This window comes from Miniopterus natalensis, chromosome 4, assembly GCF_054644295.1.
Source record: "Miniopterus natalensis isolate mMinNat1 chromosome 4, mMinNat1.hap1, whole genome shotgun sequence".
NCBI lineage: Eukaryota > Metazoa > Chordata > Mammalia > Chiroptera > Miniopteridae > Miniopterus > Miniopterus natalensis.
Genome location: NC_142084.1, coordinates 67,565,504 through 67,579,052, shown reverse-complemented (window position 1 = coordinate 67,579,052; position 13,549 = coordinate 67,565,504). Strand labels below are relative to the sequence as shown.

The 13,549-nt window shown below is 48.7% G+C and overlaps 3 protein-coding genes across 4 annotated transcripts in view; 1 reads left to right on the top strand and 2 right to left on the bottom strand.

Annotated features, from left to right (window-relative positions):
- Positions 1-5,282: 5,282 nt before the first annotated feature.
- TIMM29 (translocase of inner mitochondrial membrane 29) lies at positions 5,283-9,379 on the bottom strand. The gene is made up of 3 exons (XM_087816726.1): positions 8,197-9,379; positions 7,265-7,510; positions 5,283-7,167 (listed from the first exon to the last, which is right to left on the bottom strand). The coding sequence occupies exons 2-3, from the start codon at positions 7,356-7,358 to the stop codon at positions 6,473-6,475; spliced, it is 789 nt and encodes a 262-aa protein (XP_087672852.1). The 5' UTR covers positions 7,359-7,510; positions 8,197-9,379; the 3' UTR covers positions 5,283-6,472.
- YIPF2 (Yip1 domain family member 2) lies at positions 7,778-12,399 on the top strand. The gene is made up of 9 exons (XM_016207913.2): positions 7,778-7,808; positions 8,221-8,375; positions 8,467-8,547; positions 9,528-9,615; positions 10,867-10,983; positions 11,071-11,237; positions 11,313-11,495; positions 11,583-11,708; positions 11,788-12,399. Exons 1-8 carry the CDS (start codon positions 7,778-7,780, stop codon positions 11,691-11,693), a joined length of 933 nt encoding a protein of 310 aa, XP_016063399.2. The 3' UTR covers positions 11,694-11,708; positions 11,788-12,399.
- Positions 11,880-13,549, bottom strand: part of CARM1 (coactivator associated arginine methyltransferase 1) — a 41,812-nt gene continuing 40,142 nt past the window's right edge. For both annotated transcript variants that reach the window (XM_087816724.1, XM_087816725.1), the window contains one exon: positions 11,880-13,416. In XM_087816724.1, the coding sequence (XP_087672850.1) occupies positions 13,274-13,416 (143 nt within the window). In that variant the 3' untranslated portion in view covers positions 11,880-13,273. The remainder of the gene's footprint in view (positions 13,417-13,549) is intronic.

Here is a 13,549-nt window from a genome sequence, read left to right as displayed (position 1 = left end):
CCCACAGCCAGTGACCAGGTTATACTGGTCCTGGGCCAGCTCCATCTCAACAGGCCAGGCAGTCCACAACTAAGGGAAAGGCCAGGGCATGGACTCAGAGCCTTAATCTCTTCCCCACACAGCCACATCATGGACTGTGAATGTTTTCCTGTGGTTTGAATTTTTTTCTAACAGTCCTGAGCAGAATCCTTCCCATTTACAGATAAGGCATTTAAGGCGTGGAGACATCATTTCACCTGTCCCAGGTCAGTCACAAAGCTAGTATGAAAGCTAGGATTCAAACCCTACTTTTTAAAAAACATTCAATATAGTATTATTAACTATAGTCACCAAGCTGTCCATTACATCCCCATGACTTATTTATAACTTTAAGTTTGTACCCTTTGACTCTCTTTACCCTTTTCACCCACCCCCACTCCTCCACCCTCTGGCAGCAACCAATCTGTCTAATGAGCTCCTTTCCTTTTCTTTCTTTTTTGGATTCCGTATATGAGAGATCATATGGGACTTGTCTGTCAGACTTACTTCACTTAGCATAATACCATCAAGGTCCATCCATGTTGTTGCCTTTGCTTTTGGTGTCGAATCCAAAAAATCATCACCAAGACTAAGCTTACTATTTTCTTCTAGTTTTCTGGATTCAGGTCTTACATTCAAGTTTTTAATCCATTTGAACTGATTTTTGTGTATGGTGTAAGATAGTGATCCAGCTTCATTCATTTTTTAAAATGATTTTTTTATTGATTTCTAGACAGAGAGAAAGGAAGAGGGAGAGAGAAACATCGATGTTACAGCAATACATCAATTGGCTGCCTCCTGCACACCCCCTGCCAGGGATTGAGCCCACAGCCCAGGCATGTGCCCAGACCAGGAATTGAACTGGCAACCTTTCAGTGCAGGGGATGACGCCCAATCAACTAAGCAACACCAGCCAGGGCCAGTTTCATTCTTTTGCATGTGGCTGTTCAGTTTCCCAACGCCATCTACTGACTGTCCTTTGCCCATTGTATATTCTTGGCTCTTTTGTCGTAAATTAATTGATCACATATGTGTGGGTCTATTCCTGGTCTCTTCTGTTCCATCGATCTGTGTCTGTTTTTGTGCCAATATCATACTGTTTTGATTACCATAGCCTTATAATATAGCTTGAAATCAGGGCATGTGGTGCCTTCAGCTTTGTTCTTGAGAGATAACTTTGGCTATTCTAGATCTTTTGTCATTCTATACAAATGTTATGATTATTTGTTCTATTTCTGTGAAAAATGTCATTGGGATTTTGATAGGGGTTGCACTGAATCTGTAGACTGTCTTGGGTAGTATGGACATTTTAATAATATTGATTCTTCCAATCCACAAGCAGGGAACATCTTTCCACTTATTTGTGTCCTCTTCAATTTCTTTCATTAGTGTCTTGTAGTTTTCAGTGTACAGGTCTTTCACCTCCTTGGTTAAATTTATTCCTAGGTATATATTTTAATTTTGTAAAAAATGTATCTTTATTGATCAGAGAGAGAGGAAGGGAGAGGGAGAGAGTCATTGATCAGCTGCCTCCTGCACCCCCTCACAGGGGATTGAGACCGCAACCCAGCCTGTGCCCTGACCAGGAATTGAACCTCAGTCTCCTGGATCCTAGGCTGATGCTCAACGGCTAAGCCACACCCAGCCGGGTTCCTACATATTTTTTAAATGCAATTGTAAATGGGATTGTTTTCTTAATTTCTCTTTCTGATAGTTTGTTAATAACTATCAGAAAGTGTATACAAACACAACAGATTTTTGTACACTGATTTTGTATCTTGCACCTTCACTGAATTCATTAGTTTTAACAATTTTGTGGGGTTTTTGGTGGAGTCGCCAGGGTTTTCTATATATACTATCATGTCATCTGCAAATATAGTCCTGTGCTGCATAACAATGTGTCAGTCAACAATGGACCGCATATACCACAGTGGTCCCATTATAATGGAGCTGAAAAATTCCTACTGCCTGATGTCAGCCATTGTAAGGTCGTATAGTGCAATATATTATGTGCTTGTGGTGATGGTGTAAACAAACCTGTGCTGCCAGTCATATAAAAGTAAAGCACATGTTTTTTTATAGTAAAGTATAAAAGTAGAGCATATAGTTATGTACTACATAATACTTGATAATAAGTGACTATGTTACTGATTTTTGTACTCTAATATAAAAGAAAAAGGCTTCATTTTTTTAAATCCTCACCTGAGGATGTTTATTGACTTTTAGAGAGACAGGAGAGAGGTGAGAGAGAAACATCAATTGGTTGCCCTCCAAATACACCCTGACCGAATCCGCAATCTTTTTGGTGCACAGGGCAATGCTCCAACTGAGCCACCTGGCCAGAAAGAAAAAATTTACTGTAAAACAGTATGCCACGTTATGCTGGCAGTAGCCTCATTTGATTGCATAAATTTCTTCTGTGCTTGATTTAATCTGGTGTTGTTTTATAGATTTAGTGTAGCCTAAGTATACAGTGTTTATAAAGTCTACAGTAGTGTACAATAATGCTCTAGGCCTTTACATTTACTCACCAATCACTGACTCAGCCAGAGCAACTTTCAGTCCTAAAAGCTCCATTCATGGCAACTGCCCTATACAGGTATACCAATTTTCATCTTTTATACCATATTTTTTAACATATTTTTTCTTTGTTTAGATACACAAATACTATAGTGTTACAACTGCCTACAGTATTCAGTACAATAACATGCTGTGTTTGTAGACTAAGAGCAACAGGCTATACCATATAGCCTAGGTGTGCAGTAGGCTATACCACCTAGGTTTGTGTAAGTACACACTGTACAATGACAAAACCCCTTAAAGACGCAGTTCTCAGAAAGTATCCCCATCAAGTTGCACACGACTATAGTAACAGTTTTACTTTTTACGATTTGGATGACTTTTTCCTTTCTTGCCTTATTGCTATGGCCCAGGTCACTCACAAAGCTAGTTAAGTGTGAAAGCTGAGATTCAAACCCTGCTTTAAAGCCCACTTCTTCCCCAGGTCCTACTGCCCTTATGGAATTGGGGACAATATGTCCACTTTACTGTTTCTGGCACTGACCAGGGCTGAAACCAGAGCGCCTCTTCCCTGGGCTGCCAGTGGTGGGGAGTCAACCTTGATCCTCTTCCTACTCCTCAGTCAGGCCCTGCCAGTTCTCACCTACAATGGGCATGTGTAGTATCTCATTTTTTTTCTTTTTTTAAAAAATATTACAAATACCCCTTTTTCTCCCCAATGACCCATTCCACCCCATCCCCTCCCCCTCCCCAGTCCCTCTCCCCTCCATTGTCCGTGTCCTTGGCTTGTGCATATATGCATATAAATACTCTGGTTAATCTTTCCCCCTCCACCCACCCGCCCTCCTCCATCCCTCTGACATTTGTCAATCTGATCTATGCTTCCATGTCACTGAATCTATTCTGTTCATCAGTTTATTAAGTTCTTTAGATTCCACATATAAGCGAGATCATGTGATGTTTGTCTTTCTCTGCCTGGCTTATTTCACTTAGCATAATTTTCTCCAGGTCCATTCATACTGTCCCAAAGGACACAAGATCCTTCTTCTTTACAGCTGCGTAGTATTCCATGGTGTATATGTCCCACAGCTTTTTTATCCACTCATCTACTGATGGGCACTTGGGCTGTTTCCAGATCTTAGCTATTGTAAATTGCACTGCTATGAACATAGGGGTGCATATATTCTCTCTGATTAGTGTTTCAGGATTCTTAGGATACATTCCTAGGAGTGGAATCACTGGGTCAAAAGGCAGCTCCATTTCTAATTTTTTGAGGAACCTCCATACTGTTTTCCATAGTGGTTACACCAGTCTGCATTCCCACCAGCAGTGTACTAGGGTTCCCCTTTCTCCACATCCTCACCAGCACAAGTCGTTTTTTGATTTGTTGATGGTAGCCACTGGTATGAAGTGATACTTCACTGTGGTTTTAATTTGCATCTCTCTGATAATTAGCGACGTTGAGCATTTTCTCATGTCTCTTGGCCATCTGTATGTCCTCTTTGGAGAAGTGTCTATTCAGGTCCTTTGCCCATTTCTTAATTAGGTGTTTGTCTTCCTCTTGCTGAGTAGTATGAGTTCTTTGTACACTTCGGAAATTAGCCCCTTATCAGATACATCCTTGGAAAATGTTTTCCCAGACCATGGGGTTCCTTTGTATTTTGAGGCTGTTTTCTTTTGCTGTGCAGAAGCTTTTTAGTGTGATGTAGTCCCATATGTTTATTTTTTCTTTTGTTTCTCTTGCCCTAGGAGATGTATCAGTGAAAATTCCACTACGTGGGATGTCTGTGACTTTACTGCCTATAAATCTTTCTTTTATTTACTTTTATTGAACTTACTGGGGTGACATTGGTTAATAAAACATATAGGTTTCAGGTGTCATTTAAATCTTTCAACATTTGCTGGGGCTCACACTCACCTGTGCACTGTGGGGAATTGGGAGCTCAGCAGTGAAAAAGGAGACCTGGATCTGTCCTGTGGGGACATGTCCCAAGATGCAGAGCATGAGGAATACCTGGACCCCTGTTCAATCTAACAGCTCCAGTCCACACCCCTTACATCAAACTCAGGAGGTCAGAGCTACTAGAGAGGGGAGAAAAAATACGGTAGTACTCCCCTGGGAAAGACCAACCCTCCTACCAAAGACAAAGCCACATGAACTTCAGGCCTATTACCAAGCCCAATTTCTATGAACACATTGAGAGCTGTTTAGTTTGTTGACAACCACTGCTGAGCTTCACAGCTACAGGGGATCTGCATGGAACACACCCTGGCAGCAAATAAGAAGTGGCATTTAATAACTAACTGACTCAAGCAATGAAGATGTGTAGTCCTTTCAGTACTTCTGATCACAGTGAGAAACAAGTCTCACACTTTGATGCTAGTGTCTTAAATCCTTCCCTGAAATTGACTAGTCTCTCTCTCTTGAACAAAAACATCAAGATTTAGGTCCAGTATATGACTAGAATTTAGTATCATTTGTCTTTTGTTTTCATTGCATTTTTAAATATTTATTTCTGTATTCAAGTTTTATGTATAGTTAGTGATAGCAGCATTTAATAATTTCTGGCAGGATGTTGTTAGGATCAAAGATAGTACCATGAGTTTGAAAATTAAGTGACAGGGTTGGGAGTTACAATTTGAATCATGGCTCTGCCACAGTCTTGGAAAAATAAACTTTTTAAAAAATATGTTTTTGATTTTTTTTTTTTTTTTGAGAAAGATAGGAAGTGAAAGGGATAGAGAAACAACTAACAGAGAAACATTGAAGACAGAGAAACATCATTGATCTGCTGCCTCCTGCACACCCCCTACTGGGGATGAAGGTTGCAACTCGAGCATGTGCCCTGATTGGGAATCCAACTGTGACCTCTTGGTTTCTGGGTCCACACTCAACCACTGAGTCACATCAGCTGGGCAAATAAACTTTTCAAACCTTTTTTCCTTTGGAAAATGGAAATGCTGCCCCAAAAATAAGGATATAAAAATTACCGTGTGTCCAGCACACCCACAGTACAAATGAAAGGTCCAAGTACCAAAACTTAACAGCAAAGCGCAAGAACACAAAATCACAACAAAGCTGGTTGTTTCATCTCCTGGTTTTATTAACCCAGCAGGCCACCCAGGTGAGAAAGTTAGTCCCATTCCTTAAGTTTAGTTTTTCAAGTACGATTACCATAACTTAGCTAAGTACTAGCTAATGTATTCCTTTCCATAGGATTGTTTTAAAGGTTGAAGTATAACATAACCAAAATCTATGATCCCATACAGACTTCCAGATCAGAAATGTTTTATCCTTCCAACTCACTTTAACATCACTATTAATACACAAATGGTAAAAGCAGTCTGTTTTGCAAAAAGTTTCTCTGTAAAATCCAAATAGTCATACCAATGTCAATCTCTAGTTTGGTACTGCTTCAAAAATGTTACCATTTGGGGAAGCTGGGAAGGGTACAAAGGATGTTGTGTATTATTTTTCCAGTTTACTCTGAAACTATTATTTCAAAATAAGTTAAAATTAAAACAAAAATGTTACTCATGAAAATGAGAGTATAAACACTGCAGCTCAAAATTTAAAACAAAAATCTGAATGGCTTTAGATCTTAGGAGTCACCTGATAGATATGATGCCTCAGTCAGGGGGGCTGTGGGGCCCAATGAAAAAGGCTTATTTATGTATAATGTTCATTATTAATTCTGGCAGTGATAAACAGTATATCATTTTGTCACTTCTGCTCTCCCCAACTCAAGGCTTTGAATTAGCTTCAGTGTTAGGAACAATGTGAGGGAGAAAGGCTCCCTAATTTTGTGAAAACACAGCGAGAACACTCTACATATAATTAATTTCAGCCACCCTGCACTTGAAGGCTCACTCACACCAATTGCACAATCCCAGGCAGTCTGCCAAGGCTCGGAGCTGGGTCGGGACCCAAGCCTCACTGGGTTTCATCTCGGGCCCTCTGCACGAGCGAGTCGGCCTGGCTCAGGGCCAGCCTGTCCTTCTTCTCCTTCTGCAAGACCTGCTCCTCCCATAGCGCCTGGTCTACCTGATCGTCAGTGAGCATGACGGGCTGATACTTCTCATCGAAGAGCCGCTCATTGGCCTCCGAGTGCAGCTGATGGGGCCCGACAACGCGCAAATGTGCCGGCAGGTGAAGGAACTCTTCGTCGTTGATGTCGCAGTCGCGCATCCGAGCACTCAGCACCCACCAGCGGCCCACGAAGCCAACGTCCAGGATCCGGTCCGGGAACTCGACCCAACGGGGTTGCAGATAGCGGCAGCGGGCCTGGTAAAGGCTGGCCTGGGAGTCGTAGGGCGCCTCGTACACCAGCGAGCAAAGGCCCAGGTTCACGTGGCGCAGGCGTCCGCGGCCCCGCAGCCAGAGCAGCTGCTGCACGTACGCTTCCGAGTTGCGGTTTCGCGTGGCCGGCGCCAGCAGGAGGAGTGTCCCGGACGCGTCCAGCAGCGCTTCCTCAAAGGCAGACTCGCTCGGAGCCAGCGCGCAGCAGGCCGCCGCCCCACCCAGCAACCCCACATAAACGGCCGCACGGCCGGGCCGAGCCCGCGCCGCCGCTGCCGCGTCCCCGCAAGCGTCGGCGTAGTCCCGGAGCAGCGCGCGCGCCCAGGTGCCTAAGGGAAAGGAGGCGCGGTGAGAGGGGTCCGGCCGCTGCGGCCGCTCACCCCGCCGCCTCTCGCCTTTGCGGTCACCCACCCGGTCGCTACTCACCCAACCTCGCCCACACTCCGGGCTTCGCGGCTGCCGCTTCCCCTGCCTCTCCGCGACTTCGAGACCAAAGCCTCTTCAGAGCTGCGGCCGCCATTCCCTTCCGTCTTGATGTCCCTTTTCCGAAGAGAAACGACAGGTATGCGAAGTAAAAGGTTCTGGAGTGTCTTCCGCGCAAGCGTCAATACTGCCGGTAGTGGGTTCCCATCGGAAGAGGATAGAAAACGGACCGGTGCCGGATGTTGCTATCTAGGACGAATGGGGTTGACTGTCAGGCAGGCAGGCCGCGCATGCGCAGAATCCCCCGGCCACGCCGACTAAGTCGGCCCCAGGTGAAGAGGGTGGGTTGCACCTGTGTTTAGGGTCGGCGAGTTCAAGGCAAGGTGGGTACCGGTAACCGCCAGGCCGTGCTGGGGGCGGAGGGATAGACTTCCGCAGAGCGCCGAGTGGGATTGGGTGCGGGCCTGATTGGCCTCTGTCTTCAGAACCGGGATGCGGTGACGCCCCTGAGCGACCATGGCAGCGGCTGACGAGCTGGCCTTCCCTGGTGAGTGCAGCTGTGATCTGGCCCGACCTCCTCCCTCCGCTGGCCGGAACCTCACATTCAAGTCCTAACTCATACCTAACCCGAGCCTCAGTCAGCTGTGAACCCTGACCCCAGGCGTGAAACCCAGCTCCAACTCGAACTCCGTTCCAACCCTGAACTCCGACCTCAAACCGGAGTCGCTACACCTCTACCCCAGACCTGACCCCATTCCAGAACCAGCCCTCAGTTACCATCCCTTGTCAGAAATGACGGAACACACCTCCTTCCCACTCTCCAAAATTGAGGAAGCCGGGCCCTGAGTTGGGGAGAGCACTGAGGTGGCCACGGTTAGAGTTTCTCCCCAGATGAGCAGTGGGCCAAACCAAATTGTCTTGACCCCCAAACATACCTGTGTCTCATTTATTCCCGATAGAGTTCGAGGAAGCCACTAATTTGCTGGCTGAGACCCCAGATGTGACCACCATCAGCAGAAGTGATCAGCTGACCCCAAAGGGGCATGTGGCTGTGGCTGTGGGCTCAGGTGGTAGCTATGAAGCTGAGGAGGAGGTGGAGAGTGACAAGTCCTCGGTGAGTCACATAAGTCCCTGTGCCCTACCTCCATCCAGCTCCTGGTTGATCCAGGCTGGAAGGGCAGGCACTGAAAGACAACACTTTGCAGCTTCTACAGGAGGAGAAGCAGCAGCCAGGATTCTGGACCTTTAGCTACTACCAAAGCTTCTTTGATGTGGACACCTCACAGGTCAGATCTGGGAAGCTGGTGGGATGGGGCTCAGTCATGCTTGGGATTCAGCTACTGCACACTGAGCACTTCCTGTGCACTTGTTGCTATCTCCAGGTTTCTGGATATACACACATGGGAAGAGCTTCCATCCACCAGGCTAGTAGAAGTATCTGTGGTGCACTGTAAAGATTATGATGTGATGAGTGGGGCTTTGGGGAACACAGGAAACACATGATATGATGGGTTAGAGAAAGGCCTCCTAGAGGTGGTAAGGAATTTGCTGAGACTTAAAAAGGAAAACTTAGCTAGGCAGAGTGAAAGCAGCGTATGTTCGAGGAACACACAACATCATATACAGAAGACCACAAATGAGAAAAGGCAGGAACTATCACAGAAGCTACCTGTCATTCAGGCTGGTTGGAGCATGAGAGGTGGGGGATAGGCAGAAGCCAGATCACAAAGGGACTTATGAGTTATTTTGAGGAGTTTGGGTTTTATCCTGAGGGTGCTGGGGAATCATGAAAGGTATAGAGCAGGGGAGGATTGAGCAGATATGCAACATGGAAGGTGGATCGGAGGCCCCATGCCAGGGTGGGAGATGGTAATAAACCTGGGCTACAGAGTAAGGGGACCTATTGGAGAGATTCAGGAAGGCGTGTGCCCAGGACTTGTTTGTCCTTACTGGGGTTGGGGGAGGCAGCAAGGGCGGCAGTCCAGGTCAGCTTTGTAAAGAGGAAGATGCAGGTCCTGAAGTTTTTCAGAATGGTGGGACACTGGTATATTGAGTGGGGGCTGGTCAAGGGAAGGGGCTCCAGGTCATGGGAACAGCCCATTAAAATCCCAGAGGGAAGTGCTGATTCCTTTCAAGCAGTGTGGAGAGAGGAGGTGGGAGGGCAGCAGAGAAGACATCTCTAAGGTCAGGGAAGGAGCTTGGCCCCTTTCCTCTGTAGGTGAGGAGCCCCAGCAGGCTTCCATCCTGTGCCCGGCTTTGCCCCCAGGTTCTGGACCGGATTAAAGGTTCACTGTTGCCCCGGCCTGGCCACAGCTTTGTACGGCACCATCTGCGGAATCGCCCGGACCTGTATGGTGAGTGAAGTTGTGCTTTTAGCTCATTTGATTACTCATTCAGCAAATGTGGACTGTGTGCCTGACCCTAGAATACAGCTGAGAAGAAAGCAGAGGCCCTCACAGAGTGTGTAAAACTTACACTGCTCAAGGAGACGGAGACATCAAAGGTTGCAGAGGGTGAAGAGCAGTCAGTTCAGAGGATGAGAGTTGCTATCTTGCATGGGTTGGTCAGGGAAGAACCCTCTGAGGCGAGTGAGGGAATAAGCCTTGTTGGTGTCAGGGTCGGGGGTGGGGAGAACTAGGGAAAGAACATTCCAGAAGGGGCATAAGCCCTGTGGCGGAAACACATCAGAACTGCAGGGCAGCGTTGTCACTGGAGCAGAATAAACTGCCAGGCCACCACATAGATGACAGATCAACAGAGTTTCAGTAAGAAGGGAGCTTAGTTAAATGTTCTTAGGTGCTCTCTGGCCACTGTGGGGCAAGAGTGAGGAACCTGGGAGACTAGGGAAGAGGCGACTACTGTGGTCCAGGTTGGGGCTGGGGTGGGTGAGAGTGGGGGGCCTGGCCCCAGGAAGAGAGGAGTGGTTGGATTCTGGCCTACGTCTCGAAGGGTAGAGCTGATGGGATTTGTTGACCCACTAGAATCTAGTGACTAAGTATAGGGTGGGAAGAGAGGGACCAAGGATGCTGCCAAGGTTTTTGCCTGGACTATGGGAAGCATGAAGTTGCTATTTATCAGTAGGAAAAGCTGGGCAGGTTTGAAGGGAAAGAGTGTGGTGAGGTGGAAAGGGAGGTGTGCACATGAAAACATTGACTAGAATCCTGAGGTTAAGGGCAGAGGCTGGGACTTGAGACATTTGGGAGTTGTTGGCCTAGAGGTAGAAAATCCCTGAGGTTGGACAAAATCATGCAAGGGGTGAACATAGAGGGGGACCAAGGACTGGGCCTGGCCGGCTTCCCATCATTAGAAGTTAGGGAGTCAAATAAGTTAAGGAATTCCAGTGACATGAGCCTTCAGGGCCAAGAGTGTGGAGTGTTTCCAGAGGGAGGGGGATCAGCTACATCAAAGGCTGTTGAAAGGTCAAGATAAGGGCTGAGCCAGCACTGGATTCAACCACCAGGTTGTCATATGGGTGGGTGTAAGTGGGGTCACTGGAGTGGTGGGTATGGAGGCAGCTCAGAGCTTGGAAAGACTGGGACAAAACAGGACAAGTCACCTGTCCTGGAAGCTGTGTGCCTGGGACCCTGACTATACTCCACCTGCAGGCCCCTTCTGGATCTGTGCCACACTGGCCTTTGTCCTGGCCATTACCGGAAACCTGACAATGGTGCTGGCCCAGAGGAGGGACCCCTCCATCCACTACAGCCCCCAGTTCCACAAGGGTAAGCAAAGTAGGAAAGGCCCAGCACCTGGTAGGTCTAGGGGGTACCATGGGGCCCCAGGGCGTGACTGCTTACCTTGCTCCCCAGTGACCGTAGCTGGCATCACCATCTACTGCTACGCCTGGTTGGTGCCACTGGCACTGTGGGCCTTCCTGCAGTGGCGCAAGGGTGTCCGGGAGCGCATGGGGCCTTACACCTTCTTGGAGACTGTGTGCGTCTATGGCTACTCCCTCTTCATCTTCATACCCACTGTGGTGAGTACGACCTCGAGGTGGGGGTGGTGTGTGCCGTGGAGAAACCTGGTAGCCATCTGCCCATGTTGTACCCAGGTCCTGTGGCTGATCCCTGTCCCATGGCTGCAGTGGCTCTTCGGGGCATTGGCTCTGACCCTGTCAGCTGCTGGCTTGGTGTTCACCCTCTGGCCTATTGTCCGCGAGGACACCAGATTGGTGGCCTCTGTGCTGCTATCTGCTGTTGTCCTACTCCATGCCCTCCTGGCCATGGGCTGTAAGGTATGAGTCTGGGGTAGTCACAGCTGGACTTCAGGGTTGGGGGTCAGCTTGCTTGTCCTGATGCTAACCTCAGGGGTCTGGGTTCAGTTTTACTTTTTCCAGCCACTGCCTCTGGAGCACGTGGCACCTCCTCCTCAGGCCACATCTCTATCCCCAAACATACTGACGCCCACCCTGCCAATGTCTGTGGCAACCTAAGGCCCAAACCTGCAGGTAAGGAATTGTTTCCAAATTCCAGCCTCTTTACCGCAAAGTGAGAAGTCACAGTCACTGGTCAAAGTTTCTCTTTCAGGTCCAACATGAGGGGACACCTCTGCCTGCCCTGCCCCCCCAATGAATGAAGGTTCCTTTGACATTTCAAGATCACTCTGCTACTTTCCAGACTTTTCTTACAAAGCAAACACTTTTATTTTCTATGCAAAGGTGATTCAGAGAATTTATATAAAGGTGGGAGAAGGGTGGCTGAGCAGGGAGCTTCCGGTGCAGCTGTTGCCCCATGGGCCACCTGCTGGGCCTTTCTTCTCCCCCCTGCAAGGGTCTGGCAGGAGAGCAAAGGGTCTATCCAGCCTCAGCTTTGCCCACCCTTCCCAGAGTGGCCAGTTAGCAGGGACTTAGGCCTAGCCTTGGCTCCACCACATCCAAGTTTGGGGGTGTTAGAAATGGGGGGGAGCAAAAGTAGAAGAAAATTGCCTGTGCTGAAACACATTTCCTTGTTTATTATTATTATTTTTTTTAGAGGGAAAGATCCCTGCACAAGGCCCCTTCCCAGGCTGAGAAAGGACCAAAATGCCACCATCATAGTAGGGACCAGAGCATCTACAAATACTGAGGGAAATACACAGGCCTAATGTTAGCTACAAGGAAAAAGGATGCCTTCCATGACAGATCCTTGAGGTTTCTCTGTGTCTGCCCCCAATGGCTGACAGTGACCATCCTCCCCTCCAGGCCCACAGGCCTCCTATTCTAGCTCTTGGCAGGGGTGGAAGGGGAACCCATAGGGGCTCAGGGACAGGACAGCAGCAAGAGGCAGGGGCCACACAGAGGGCCTTCCCAACAGCTGGGGTGGGTTGTACATTCAAGTGTGAGGTGAACCCTTTTGTGGGAGGGGGCTGTGGAGCGACATAGGCCTGGCCCCACCCTGTCCTGAAGACCTGGTAGGGCCACCCCTCACCACTGAGCCTCTGAGTTGGGGATAGGGGCTGCTGGCTCGGCCCGGCCGGCCTGGTTTTTCAGAGGGTCTGTGGATTGACACTGGTTCTTTTTGTAAAAAAATAAAATTAAAAAAAGCAGCATGTCACGCCCATTGTGACCAAGGCCTGGTAGTTGAAGGGGAGGCCCCATCTAGCTAGGACTGCCTTCCCACTGGAGACAGGCAAGGGAGGGCAGGTGCCAGGGGAAGTGGGCGGGGCTACAGTTGCTCCCTGCCACCTGCCCACAGGGCCTGCAGCTGTCAAGCCTGGACAGGCCTGTTCAGTAGATGTTAAAGCCCAGGTCACGGTGGAGAGGGCAGGAGGGGGGAACAGGACTCCCACGACATGATCTTACGTAAAATATGGCAGCGACACACGCTCAGGGCCACGATGTGTGTGGGTGGTAGGGTGGGAGCGGCAGCAACAATGTTGTGTAAAAAAGTGTTCAAGTTCCCGTAGCAAAGAGGACTGTGACCGGTGTATGGGCTTCTCCAGTACAGGGGTGAAAGCTGCCCGGGCAGAGGGGTGGGTGGGCAGGGTCTTCATTTGGTTTCCTGGTGCTGTCAGTCCATTCCCCACTGGAGGGGCCTAGCTCCCGTAGTGCATGGTGTTGGTTGGGATGGACATGGGTGAGGCCATTGAGATGGCAGGGCCACCCATGGTGAACTGGCTGTTGACTGCATAGTGGGCGCTGGAGCCGCCACCACTGCTGCCTTGGGTGCCGGAGGACCCTGTGGAGCAGGACATGGGCACTGAGGGCCAGCTCTACCCCCTTGCCCACCTGGCCCACAGCAGAGTCACAGGGAGAAAGAGAGCAGGCAAGAGGGCCAGTGGGTGGCCCAGCAGTCAGCATGCTCACACCCA

What these genes read in the sequence shown, in the direction of transcription:
- YIPF2 (XM_016207913.2), top strand. Translation starts at nt 7,778, where the DNA reads ATGGCAGCGGCTGACGAGCTGGCCTTCCCTG. An exon ending in CAGCCCCCAGTTCCACAAGG is followed by an intron (nt 10,984 to 11,070) that starts GTAAGCAAAGTA and finishes CTTGCTCCCCAG; the next exon opens with TGACCGTAGCTGGCATCACC. An exon ending in TCCTGGCCATGGGCTGTAAG is followed by an intron (nt 11,496 to 11,582) that starts GTATGAGTCTGG and finishes GTCTGGGTTCAG; the next exon opens with TTTTACTTTTTCCAGCCACT.
- TIMM29 (XM_087816726.1), bottom strand. Translation starts at nt 7,358, where the DNA reads ATGGCGGCCGCAGCTCTGAAGAGGCTTTGGTCTCGAAGTCGCGGAGAG. An exon ending in CGGAGTGTGGGCGAGGTTGG is followed by an intron (nt 7,168 to 7,264) that starts GTGAGTAGCGAC and finishes CCTTTCCCTTAG; the next exon opens with GCACCTGGGCGCGCGCGCTG.